This window comes from Hylobates moloch, unplaced genomic scaffold (genome assembly GCF_009828535.3).
Source record: "Hylobates moloch isolate HMO894 unplaced genomic scaffold, HMol_V3 SCAFFOLD_7, whole genome shotgun sequence".
In the NCBI taxonomy this organism is placed as follows: domain Eukaryota; kingdom Metazoa; phylum Chordata; class Mammalia; order Primates; family Hylobatidae; genus Hylobates; species Hylobates moloch.
In genome coordinates, this window is record NW_026652282.1 from 93,770,192 (window position 1) to 93,783,179 (window position 12,988).

The window sequence follows — 12,988 nt, forward strand, 5'->3', positions numbered from 1 at the left end:
CACGCCATTCTCCTGCCTCAGCCTCTCTGAGTAGCTGGGACTACAGGCGCCCACCACGACGCCCGGCTAGTTTTTTGTATTTTTAGTAGAGACGGGGTTTCACCGTGGTCTCGATCTCCTGACCTCGTGATTCGCCCGCCTCGGCCTCCCAAAGTGCTGGGATTACAAGCTTGAGCCACCGCGCCTGGCCTGGTTACTTTTTTGAGGGGAGTAAAATTTACATATAGTGAAATGTACAAATCTTTAGAGTACCATTCAATGAGTTTTGACACATGCATACTCCTGTGTAACCCACAACCATATCTAAACATGATCATTACCATCACTCTAGAAAGTTCCTTTATGCCCCTTCCCAATCAGTTCCTACTCCCATAAATGCAACCACTATTCTGATTTCTTTCTACATAGATTATTTTGCATTTTCTAAAATTGTGATGGATGGAATCATACAGCATGTAATCTTTTGTGTTTGGCTTCTTTCATTAAGTATAACGTTGATTATTCCTCCATGTTGTTATCCATCAGTAGTGCCTTTCTTTTTATTGCTTATTAGTATCACATTGTGTGAATATGCCACAGTTTGCTTATTCATAATCTTCTTGATAGATACCTGAGCTCTTTCTACTTTTTGGTGATTATGCATACAACTTCTATAGCTATTCTTGTAAAAGTCACTTTGTGAACTTTCACTTAATTTGGGTAAATACCTAGGAGTGGAATTGCTGGCATATAGATAGGTGCATGCTTAGTTTTATAGGAAACTGATAGATGTTTTTCCAAAAACATAATATGGTTTTATACTCCTACCAGTAGTATGAATGTGTGTGAGAATTCTGGTTCCTCTACACCTTTGTCAATATTTGATGTTGTCAGTCTTTAATTTTAGCCAATCTACTGAGTATATTGTGGTATCTTAGTGTGATGTCAATTTGCATTTCTTTGATTACTAATAATGTTGAGGATGTTTTCATGTGCTTATTAGCTCTTCATTTGAATTGTCTGTTCAGACCTTTTGACCATTTTTAAGCTGGGTTGTTTGTCTTTTTATTATGGAGTTGTGGGGGTTCTTTATATATATATATATAGACACACACACGCACACACACACACACACACGTATATCTGACAATGAACTTTATATATTCTGGTTGAAAGTTCATTGTCAGATATATATTTTGTGAATATTTTCTCTCAGTCTCTGGATTGCCTGTTCATTTTATTAACTATGATTTGATGAGTTGGTCCATTTTTCTATCCCCTGTTTCCCACATGCATGGTTGAAGCTTGATAATATTTACTGAATGAATGAGCTGAAAGTTGTTCCTCCCTCCCTCCTTCCATTATTTCTTTTTTTCAAAGACACTTACTGATTATATACTATGCTGGCAAGCACTCTTCTGTTCTTTGGGGATATAGCAGAAAACAAAACAGACAGATTTCTTAGTCTCATGACAATTACATTTTAGTCTATATGTATGTGGGGGTAAGGTGAGAGACAGAAAAACAAATAATTAAACAAGAAAATATGAGCTAGTTATAGATACCATCATGCAAAAATGAAATTTGTATGTAATGGGAAAGGGATGATTAGGGGCTTTACCCAGGTTGAGGGGTAAGAAATCTGAGGAGATGATATTAAAGTAGATATCAGAATGACACGAAGTCAATCCCCACTCCTCCCTCACCAAGGAGAAAGGGATCCCAGGCAGAGGATATAGCTAATAAAAAATCCCTTAAAGTGAGTTAAGGCTAGGCATAAACTATCCAAAAGACCCCTTTAGGCTAGTTAAGGTGTCCAGAGTTGGTTGCTTTGGAAATTACCATAACTGGCATAAGCTGATGCTACACTCTTATCTTTCTTATTATTGGAATACCTAGCAGTTTCTTCAAGTTTCTCCTTGCCCTCTCCTCACCCACTAGTTGCTAAGTTCTGAGATGGTTTGAGAATAAAAAATTTTAAAAAGCTAATACAAGGGTCAAGAAAGTTAAGGCAAGGTCACTAATTTTTTTTCCCATCAAAAGTGACTGAGTCCCCCGCCCTGCAAAAAAAATCAAGGGCCACACAAAGTAATAAGTAACTACATTTCTCTTAGAGCAAAATATGGAATGTTCTACCTCTCTGCTTTTTATGTTTAGGTTGTGTAATGTACAACTCAATAAATACAATAAAAATTTGATGAATCAAATATAATTTATTCCAATTTTTTCCCAGTTTCAGGAGAGAGATACAAGAAAAGATGATGGAAAAGGGTAAGAGTAGATGGAGATAGAGAGGGTGTGAAATAGAATGAAACACATAAGTGAATAAATGGAAGCATATTGACCAAGAGGAGGAATAAAAGAGTCCCAGAGGAAGATAGAGAAGCTGAGAAAAAAAAATGGGTGAATGGGAAATCAGAAGTTAAGTAGGTTTTGTGTGAGTGTGTTCCTGTCATCTTCTTGTGCCTTTGGGCTGTATATACCATATAGTAGTTATTGCTTCCTTTGAAAAATGTGATAGTGCTCTCTTACAATATTTAACACACATCTTTCTTCCATGTTTTCCTTCTGATGAGCTGATGCATCTTCTAAATAAATGCCACATTCCTTTCCTTGATTTCTCTCCATATTTCCTTTCATGAGACGTTTTTCTCTTAAATCAAACAAACAGATCCTTTGAATTAATAAAACAAAATATACCTAAAGCTAAATGACGAGTTAATGGGTGCAGCACACCAACATGGCACATGTATACATATGTAACAAACCTGCACATTGTGCACGTGTACCCTAAAACCTAAAGTATAATAATAATAAAATTAAAAAAAAACTGCCCTGTCTCTAGTACCCATTCTCCTATATTCCATATGGAAAATTGCCTCCAACAAAATCGTGCCTTCTGGTCATTATCGTTGTGACCCTCATCATCAGGGCAAACCCCATGTCTACTGGTAAGATTTTGGACAAAAAAAAAAATGTAGTGATCTGATAGGACTTAGGCTAAGTAGAGATAGTATATAACTGAGAGGGTCAAAAAAGGCCCTGTGAAGACCAGCAAGCTGTATGTGCAAATCACAGACCATCTGGCTGATGATTTTCTGTACTCCAATAAATATCCAAGGATTATAGTCAGCTGAAAGTGAAACCTGTGGCTTGCTGGGCCCCACAGCACTCTGGTCAGAGCTGCTGAAAACCGGGCAATAATAGACTTGGTAGAATCCTAAAGGAGTTATATAGATGACTACTTCCTAAGACTTTCAACTAGGAAAAGCCTGACTGGGGCTGGAGAAAGAAAGTTAGCCCAATTTACAGAATTAATCAGAAATTTAACATGTAGGTATACCCAAGAAAAAAACTGGCCAAAGGTATATAGCTACACTGATCAGCCATATAGACCTGGACTATTGCAGGAAAAACAATCTGGTGAGGGGAGATATGAAAATAAATTGGTGAAGGAATTTAGAAATTCTTATAAAGATGTGTCAGCTCACCAGAACAGAAAAGCAGAATAATCTATTTGGAGTGAGAAGGGAGATAATCTAGGCCCCCAAAACTAATGTAGATCCTGAAGCTTCAGGGACTCTAAGTTTCAACTCAGCTCCCTTTTCAGTTCAATTTAAGGTTGTAGGATGGGCTTGTGAAACCTCAGGGCATATGGGCATGTATGTACCAGGTTAGCAGAGAAGAAAGAGTTGGAAAAACTGTGAATCAAATAAACAAGTGAGTAAGAAATATGAGATATATCAAAATACTAAAAACTTCTTGCATCCTCAGCAGATTCATTTTAAATGTGGTGGGGAGTGGTAAACCAGACAAATGTAGCAGGTAGATTATATTGAGCCAATATCTAGATTTTCAAACAAATAATATTGCCTTACACAAGTATATACTTACTCAGAAAGTGGGTTTGCAGAGCCCACCAGACATGCAGATGAAAATAGTACAACCATGGCTTTAGATAAAGTTGGAAGAACTAGCTGCTAGATATGGAAGAGGGGCAGTAATAGGAAATTATCAAGGGACTAGTTTTATAACTGAAATTCTCCAAAGTTTGGCAAAATACAGAGAATATAGGACTTTTATTTACCATAAACTCCCCAGGCTGCAGGGCATCTGGAAACTTTAATGAATGGATTCCTAGAAACACAGAAAGAATTCAGCAGCACCAGATATAAATGGCAATGAGGCAAAGGTGCTAATAATTGACAGAGCCTGCGTGAGTATATCCTTCCTCCAAAGAGATGTTCAAGAAAGACAGACAAACTACCTAAACTCACTTTTCTCCCAAATCTCTTAACAAGAGATAAAGACCATGAGGTTTTCAAAGGAAAGAAAAGTAGTAGAGCCTCACAAGGCCAGCAACAAAGGAGGGGCTATAGTTAGACATACTGTTTCAACCTTAACAGCAATTCTTGATAGGGGTAACCAGTAGCCATAGCCTGTAGGATGGATAAAGGCTCAAAGATACTAATTTTTATATCTCTCTTTTTTATTATTAGGTCTGCTTTGCTGTTTTCTCTTGGCTGTGACAGTCCGCCTGATGGTCATTATAATAGCAGTTCACCACTAGTACAAACAAGAGTACCATACATAAATTCTGTGTGCAGTTTACCAACATCATCAAAAAGTTATATTGTTCCACTGTTCTCATTCTGTACTTGATCACCATCATAATCATATCAACATCCTAATTTCTGGCCTAAACCAACCACAGAACCATTGTTAGCCCCTTATACTATCCATTGTCACCAAGAGTCCATTTGCTAGAGCTTTTAGTGATATTTTATCTATTTAGAAGAGCACTGCGGCATGGATTCTGTGTCATTTCCTGTACTCATTGATGGACTTGTTGCTTGTGTAGCCCAGTTAATAAGAATAGCTGATGAGCTTTTACAATTCATTATACAAGTACAAGAAGCTCCTTATGTAGAAGAAAATGGTAGAGCAGAAGAGACTGAAGCAGATGCACCTCTTCCCGAGGAGCCTTCGCTACCAGATCTCCCTGATCTCTCAGACTTAGACTCAATACTTACACCAAGAGAGGATGAAGACCTAATGTTTGATATAGATCAGGCTATGTTAGACATGGATAACTTATGTGAAGATACAGTCTCTGGTATAAATGATGACTTAGCAAGTGACTAAGACCCAATTTCTGCACCCGCCCCCAGGGATGTGAAAACTGATCATTCTCTGTTTTAATATATTCTTATTTTCTGTATATTAGCAATATGTGTTTTCTCACAGTTCTGCACATTTTCATTACTAATAACCTATATAACAAGTGAGATTTGATTTACTTCTAGCAAAAGCTTGTCTTTTTTCCTCTTTGTTGTTATTCAAAAAGTTCTGGTTTTTGCCGTGTAGGTCTCCCTTTACCTGTATTTACTCTCATGCTCAAACAATAATAAAAAAAATAATTCCTTACATTTATGGATGGAGAGTGAAGAATCTATCACATTTGGGACTAATTCAATGCCTTCAATGATTTAAGAAAGCATGTGTCTGACAAAAAATGCTATAGCAGACTAACGGAGATCATTTTCAAAGAGTACTATCTACCAGATAATAAAAGTGCAGAAAGGTTTTCAAATGACTGTTGCCAAGGAGAAAACTGAAAAAGCTGGGACCAAGAGTTCCAATGCAGGACTGTTCCTGCAAATTCTGACCACATTGCAGCTACTTTGCACTATTATTCCCCAAATGGAAAAGACACACTATACCAAACAATCAAAGAGAGAAGCAATAGAAGGGCCAAGCAAAGCCCTGCAAGGAATATTCACCAATGGAAAGACAAACACTCACCATATTGGACTAAATATCTATGGACTAGATATAGTCCTTAGGCATCAAAGCAGGAAGATGCTACAACCCCATAATATGTGGAGCTGGTTGGACCCTAGTTTTCCTGGGTCACCTGGACAGATTGTACTGTAATGGTACCTCAGGAACCAGATAAGGTATATTCCAGTGTTTGCTTTGATTCTGTAATTGTATGTGCTTAAGGATTGTTAAGATATAACCCCCGCTCTGAGGAATGGATTGTTGTATTAAGTATGTTTGCTTTATGGAACAGAATTAGAGTTAATAGTGAAAAGACATGTTTAGGAAATAAGAAAATACTTAGGAACAAGAACTAGTGGGAACGGTGTTTTCAGGAGAGAGAAGCAAATCAATAAATTGTCAACAGTTATGCGACGGTTTACGATGGAAAGTCATGATACGGAGTTAGTTTCTAAACAGGTTTATGAACAAAGCCCTGTTTTTGTCTTCTGCAAATTAGCCAACCCTAAGATGTTGCTATAAATAGCTAGTAGGCGATTGACATAAGTCATGTATCTGAAAGCTCAATTAGATGGAGAATTATTAACTAGTTTAGTCCACTGATTGGATATCTCTGATTGAAATCCTGCATCTCCTCCAGGAGAATGGAGTGAGTGGCTGATCCTTTATGCAAATTAGCTCTTTTCTGTATCTTCTTAAGACCAGTGTTAAAGCCAATTATTATATAGCATGGCAGAAAAGAGAGGGGCTCACCATTCTGAGACAAGCTTAAAGGTGTGAAAATCAAGGAACATAGGCTGGTAGATGGCATTAGATTAGGTAGTACAAGTTTTCATCCCTATTTGTTTGGGCTAAAATATGTGGGGAGTTGTGCCTACATAAATTCTTATGTGTGATGATTACTGCTAGTTATTATCTTATGACTGTTTACAATCTGTATTAGCTATTGATCTAAACAATTTTATTGTTTTCTTTCAAGAGATTTTAACTAATAAACTTTCATTCACAAATCAAAAAAACATGTGGTCATCTTAAATTACCTGGTGGTGAATTTGGAGGCTACCAAATGGGCCCACAAGAACTTCACTCAATGTAAGGTAGCAGAGCATAATAAGAAAGAATGTTGTACCAGGAGTCTGAAGTTAAACTTCTGGCTTTGTCAGATGATCTTAAACAAATCTCTAAACATAGTCCTTTCTCATTTGCAAAATGAGGGTTATTAATAAATTTTCTGCTTACCTTCATTGATAATAAGGAACAAATGAAATAATAGTTTTCAAAGCCTTTGGCATGACATATCTGACATTGAGACAGAATATATGAAATCACTTTTCAGGAATGTCTGAAAAATGTGCATGCGTATGTTCATTGCAGCAGTATTCACAATAGCATAGACATGGAATCAACCCAAATGCCCATCAGTGATAGACTGGATAAAGGAAATGTGGCACATATACACCATAGAATACTATGCAACCATAAAAAGGAACGAGATCATGTCCTTTACAGGGACATGGATGGAGTTGGAAGCTATTACCCTCAGCAAACTAACGCAGGAACAGAAAACCAGAAGCCACATGTTCTCACGTATAAGTGGGAGCTGAACAATGAGAACACATGGACACAGGGAGGGGAGCAACACACACTGGGGCCTGTTGGGGGCTGGGGTGGGGAGAGAGAGCATCAGGAACGGATTCCCAGCTAATGGATGCTGGACTTAATACCTAGGTGATGGGTTGATCAGTGCAGCAAACCACCAAGGCACATGTTTACCTATGTAACAAACCTGCACATCCTGCAAATGTACCCCAGAACTTAAAAATTAAAAAGAAAATTCACCCATGTGCAAAAAGTTTGTATGACAATACCTGAAAGTCTATTTGACATGAAATAATTATCCAATAGTTTTACACCTGTTTTCTATGAGATAAGAGCTTTCTTATTCTACTTCATGCCAAAGTTAGAGTTTGGAATCAGCTATTGTTTCATTCTTTGGAGCTGATTTTTTTTTTTTTTTTTACCAAATTGAATTCTTTTGGGGAGTCTACTTGAGTTCTGGTAGGAATAATAATGAAGAAGAAACAATATGAAAAAGCCCTTCAGGAAATAATGAATTATATTCCATTTAAGGGTAAGATTTTGTTCCTGAGGGGGTTATGTAACTCTGAACGTTATTAACCCACTGTGATCCAACTTGATTTTTATGATTTTTCTTTTACATCAAAGTTGACTATTGTGTTTTTGTACTGACAGTCTTATCTTAATAGACTAGATGTACTTAGTGATACCTCTTGGGAATACTTCTTATATTTTTTCAGAGATCCTACTCCCTCCAGCCCATATTTAAAACTGGTTTTCTTCTGTCTATTTAACCCTCAGAAAGCTCACAAACCAACCAACCAACCAACCAACCAACCAACCAACCAACCAACCAACCAACCAACAGAAAATCCCTAAAGAAAGAAAAAATAACTTCTAGTTCCTGAAGTTAGTTATTTGTGAATTACTTCTATTGATAAATAAAACTGTCAGTTTCCAATATCACATCTCTTCAGGGTAATAAATAATCCTTGGAGGTGACTGCCATTATGAAGGTTGGAACTGCATTTTACAAGGTAAGAAAAATCACTGAAGTCTTTATACCTGGTCACAATTTCATCTTAAAGACCCTAGAAAAATGCCAAAGGCGGCCAGACGTGGTGGCTCATGCCTGTAATCCCAGCACTTTGGGAGGCCAAGGCGAGTGGATCACGAGGTCAGGAGATCGAGACCATCCTGGCTAACACGGTGAAACCCTGACTCTACTAAAAATACAAAAAATTAACTGGGCGTGGTGGCGGGCACCTGTAGTCCCAGCTACTAGGGAGGCTAAGGCAGGAGAATGGTGTGAACCTGGGAGGCATAGCTTGCGATGAGCCGAGATTGTGCCACTGCACTCCAGCGTGGGCGACAGAGTGAGACTCTGTCTCAAAAAAAAAAAAAAAAAGATAGAAAAATGCTGAAGGCATCTCAAAAGATAATTTTAAGTTTACCACAAATATTCATATAAGGTGGACAAGGGGGCCACAGTTATGAAACACAACTTTAGTGTTTCAGATTCCTCTAATCAAAGATGTCATTAACAGGCCAGGCGCGGTGGCTCACACCTGTAATCCTAGCACTTTGAGAGGCCAAGACAGGCGGATTGCCTGAGCTCAGGAGTTCGAGACCAGCCTGGGCAACATGGTGAAACCCCATCTCTACTAAAATACAAAAAAATCACCCGGCACGGTGGTAGGTGCCTGTAATCCCAGCTACTCAGGAGGTTGAGGCATGAGAATAGCTTGAACCTGGGAGGTGGAGGTTGCAGTGAGCCAAGATCATGCCACTGCACTCCATCCTGGGCAACAAAGCGAAACTCTGTCTAAAACAAAAAACAAAAAAAAGGTGTCATTAACAAAGTCTGTTGTTGAAGGCACATAAATACACATGCCTCTATATTATGACAAATTCTGGAAATACTGCTCATTCCAATAATTTTATTCTTTTTTTTTTTTTTTTTTGAGACGGAGTCTCACTCTGTCGCCCAGGCTGGAGTGCAGTGGCGCAATCTCGGCTCACTGCAAGCTCCGCCCCTCGGGTTTACGCCATTCTCCTGCCTCAGCCTCTCGGAGTAGCTGGGACTACAGGCGCCCGCCACCATGCCCGGCTAATTTTTTGTATTTTTTAGTAGAGACGGGGTTTCACCGTGGTCTCGATCTCCTGACCTCGTGATTCGCCCACCTCGGCCTCCCAAAGTGCTGGGATTACAAGTGTGAGCCACCGCGCCCGGCCAATAATTTTATTCTTAAACTTGGGGGAACACGCCTTTCTTGAAACTGTAACTTCTAAATTTTTAAGGTAGGCAAACCTCTAACTTCCAGCTTTGGAAATCAACTCTGTTGCAGCTCATTTTATGGAGAAAAAAAATGTTCTGTGTGAAATACAGCTTTTAATCTCAAGTTTTAAAAAGACATGTTGTCTATTTGAAACTTAAGATGTGAATGGGCTTATCTTTGGGTCCTTATCCCAGGTGCCGGAGTTCTTGATGCTTCTTCCCCACAAACCTCGACTCATTGAGAAAATTTCTATTTGTACTGGGTATTTCTTCATTTTTTCACCAGTTGGAATCACAGCACACTTTAAAAGATTTAGCAAGGTGTCATCAGGGATGGCACTAGAGAGTGGAGAAGAAGTGCATCTGCTCTGTCCTATTCTTGATTACAGACATTGAGGAAGTAATCCTACCTATCCTTGAAGACAGAACCTCATAGTCCGACTGTTATTAAGCATGGAATCAAGTGGAAAAGACAACTTTTCTCTTTTAGCTCAGTTATTTCATTATCATCTAGAGGCTGTTTCTCTTTGAATAATTCTGTTCCTGGGAAATAATTCTTGTCCATTCTCCTACAGCCTTCTTTCGGGTATGAAGGTCATTTGAAAAAAAAAGAAAGTGTCCTTTCCTTCTTGGTTTGGGGCTCCCAATATGTAACCCTCAGGGTAAATGTGTTCCACTAGATCCTGGGGTGTGACCCACTTAAGATGTTAATATGTTTTTTTCTTGATGAGTTAGCACACATAAACTGTATGCCTACAAAGAATTTAAGAAATTTTGTCTAACATGGAAAAGCTGAGTTAATTTGCCATAAACATAATGGAAGCATAGGACTGGCATGGTGGCTTATCCCTATAACCCAAGAACTTTGGGAGGCCCAGGCAGGTGGATCACCTGAGGTCAGGAGTTTGAGACCAGCTGGCCAACATGGTAAAACCTGTCTCTACTAAAAATACAAAAATTAGCCAGGCGTGGTGTTGCATGCCTGTAGTTCCAGCTACTAAGGAGGCTGAGGTGGGAGGATTGCTTGAACCTGGGAGACGGAGGTTGCAGTGAGCCGAGATGGCACCACTGCATTCCAGCCTGGGTGACATTGTGAAACTCTGTCTCAAAAATAAAAATAAAAATAAATAATAATAATAATGGAAGCATAAAGTTAGGTTTCATTCATTTATTTGCATCGAAAGGAAAGATTGGTTTGCCTAGTTTCATCCAATCCTACATGAGAAGAGTTTATACTGCAAAAATCAAGTGTATTATATAATGTGATTAAAAAAATCAAAATCATGACTTTTTTATGCTTGTGGCCCTAAGCACTGTGTGAGTGTTTCATTTTTCTTTAAGACTAGATTTTGGATATTTATTGAAGAGACTTATCAGTCTGATTCCTCAAATCAAGGACTTTTGAAGATGAAGTTCTCACAGACACTTGAATTGTTGGAACCTCAGTAGCTCACATCATTGAGCTAAATTTATACACTAAAGTTAAAATTACAAAAACACAACCCCAAAAAGGACATTGCTGATTTGTTTAAGAAGGTAGGATTATTCAGCCTTAAACTAGACATGTGAATTGAATAGAGAGAAATTAGAGGCTGTATGCATTTGAGACTCAATGAAACCACATATTTTTAAAAAACTCTAATTCACAGATTGGGAAGGATTACAGTTTTTTTCTAGAAATGAAGTCACAATTCAGAAGGGATTATAGAGTTTGATGAGTATAAATTATGTTTTACATTCCTGAAGCAATGCCTTTGGAGTATAAACTTTAATATATATATGATTTCTCAAGCCTGCCTTTCTAATCAGTGTGGCTTAGTTTGAAGAGAAACTAATTATGTTAAAATTGATGTATAGCCATTGCTAAGATAATTTATCTTGGAAAATTTGGAGCAAACTATATAAATATAAATCTCCAAGTGATTCTGAAGTCTCTGGCTATGTGACTAAACTTTAGGCCATATTTGAGTTTTGGTGGCTCTAAGGAATTATATTCTTTATCACTATTGACATTGAAGTTGACAGTCACTCACTATCCCAGCTTTATACCTGGAGCTAGAGTTTGATGTGATCTGATTGAAATAATTCAGTCTACTAAATACCATGGTTTTCATTTATTTGATTCACAAATATCAGTGAATAGCACCAGGCCTAAAATTGTTGATCTTTGCATAAATAGAGTGCTTTTTGAATTACTTTTCAAAAAGTAATTTACTTTTGAAATTACTTTGATTACTTACTTTTGAAATTACTTTGATTACTGCTGAATATCCATAATATTGAATAGTTAAGAGGTGCTACTTTGCCAGTGTTATGGATTAAACATAATTTAACTGGCTGGGCATGGTGGCTCACATCTGTAATCCCAGCGCTTTGGGAGGCTGAGATGGGAAGATCACTTGAGGCCAGGAGTTTGAGGCCAGGAGTTTGAAATCAGCCTAGGCAACATAGTGAGACCTTGTCTCTAAAAATAATAAAAATAGGCTGGGTGCAGTGGCTTACGCCTGTAATCCCAGCACTTTGAGGGGCCGAGGTGGGCAGATCACTTGAGGTCAGGAGTTCAAGACTGGCCTGGCCAGCATGGCAAAACCCCATCTCTACTAAAAAAAAAAAAAAAAAAAATACAGAAATTTTCTGGGTGTGGTGGTGCACGCCTGTAGTCCCAACTACTATGGAGGCTGAGGCAGGAGAATCGATTGAACCCAGGAGTTGGGGGTTGCAGTAAGCTGAGATTATGCCACTGCACTCCAGCCTGGGTGACAGAGCGAGCCTCCGTCTCAAAAATAAATAAATAAGTAAATAAATAAATAAATAAATTTTTAAAATGTGGCCTTGTGAAATATGAAACTATACTTAGATAGGTTCACTATTGAAAGTAAAACAGACACTCCAAAACTTGTGCATCTTCAAAAATGAATCCTAGTGATGATGGTTGCACAATGTGAATGTACTTAATTTCACTGAACTGTAAACTTACAAGTGGTTAAAATGTGAAATTTTATATTAGGTATATCTTACCACAATAAAAATTCCACTTCAATGTACACAGGAATGGACCCTGGAAACAATGTTGGAATCTCTGATGCTTAATCAAGAGAACAAGAAGAAATAAAACCCCGTGGCACATTCAGGTTAGTGGGATGATAGTTGAGAAATATATGAAAATATAGTAGCATAAAGATATTATGTAAAAACAATGATAAGAAATTATGGAATAAAGAACACAAGGAGGCCGGGCGTGGTGGCTCACACTTGTAATCCCAGCACTTTGGGAGGCCGAGGCGGGCGGATCACGAGGTCAGGAGATCGAGACCACGGTGAAACCCCGTCTCTACTAAAAATACAAAAAATTAGCCGGGCGTGGTGGCA

General features: G+C 38.3%; 2 protein-coding genes across 3 annotated transcripts in view; one reads left to right on the forward strand and one right to left on the reverse strand.

The window, feature by feature from the left end:
* Nucleotides 1–5,354, forward strand: part of TRPC5OS (TRPC5 opposite strand) — a 36,574-nt gene extending 31,220 nt beyond the window's left edge. For both annotated transcript variants that reach the window (XM_058441468.1, XM_032757490.2), the window contains exon 4: nucleotides 4,479–5,354. In XM_058441468.1, the coding sequence (XP_058297451.1) occupies nucleotides 4,789–5,124 (336 nt within the window). In that variant the 5' untranslated portion in view covers nucleotides 4,479–4,788 and the 3' untranslated portion in view covers nucleotides 5,125–5,354. The remainder of the gene's footprint in view (nucleotides 1–4,478) is intronic.
* TRPC5 (transient receptor potential cation channel subfamily C member 5) overlaps nucleotides 1–12,988 on the reverse strand; it is a 317,096-nt gene that overhangs the window by 135,185 nt on the left and 168,923 nt on the right. The window lies entirely within an intron of this gene.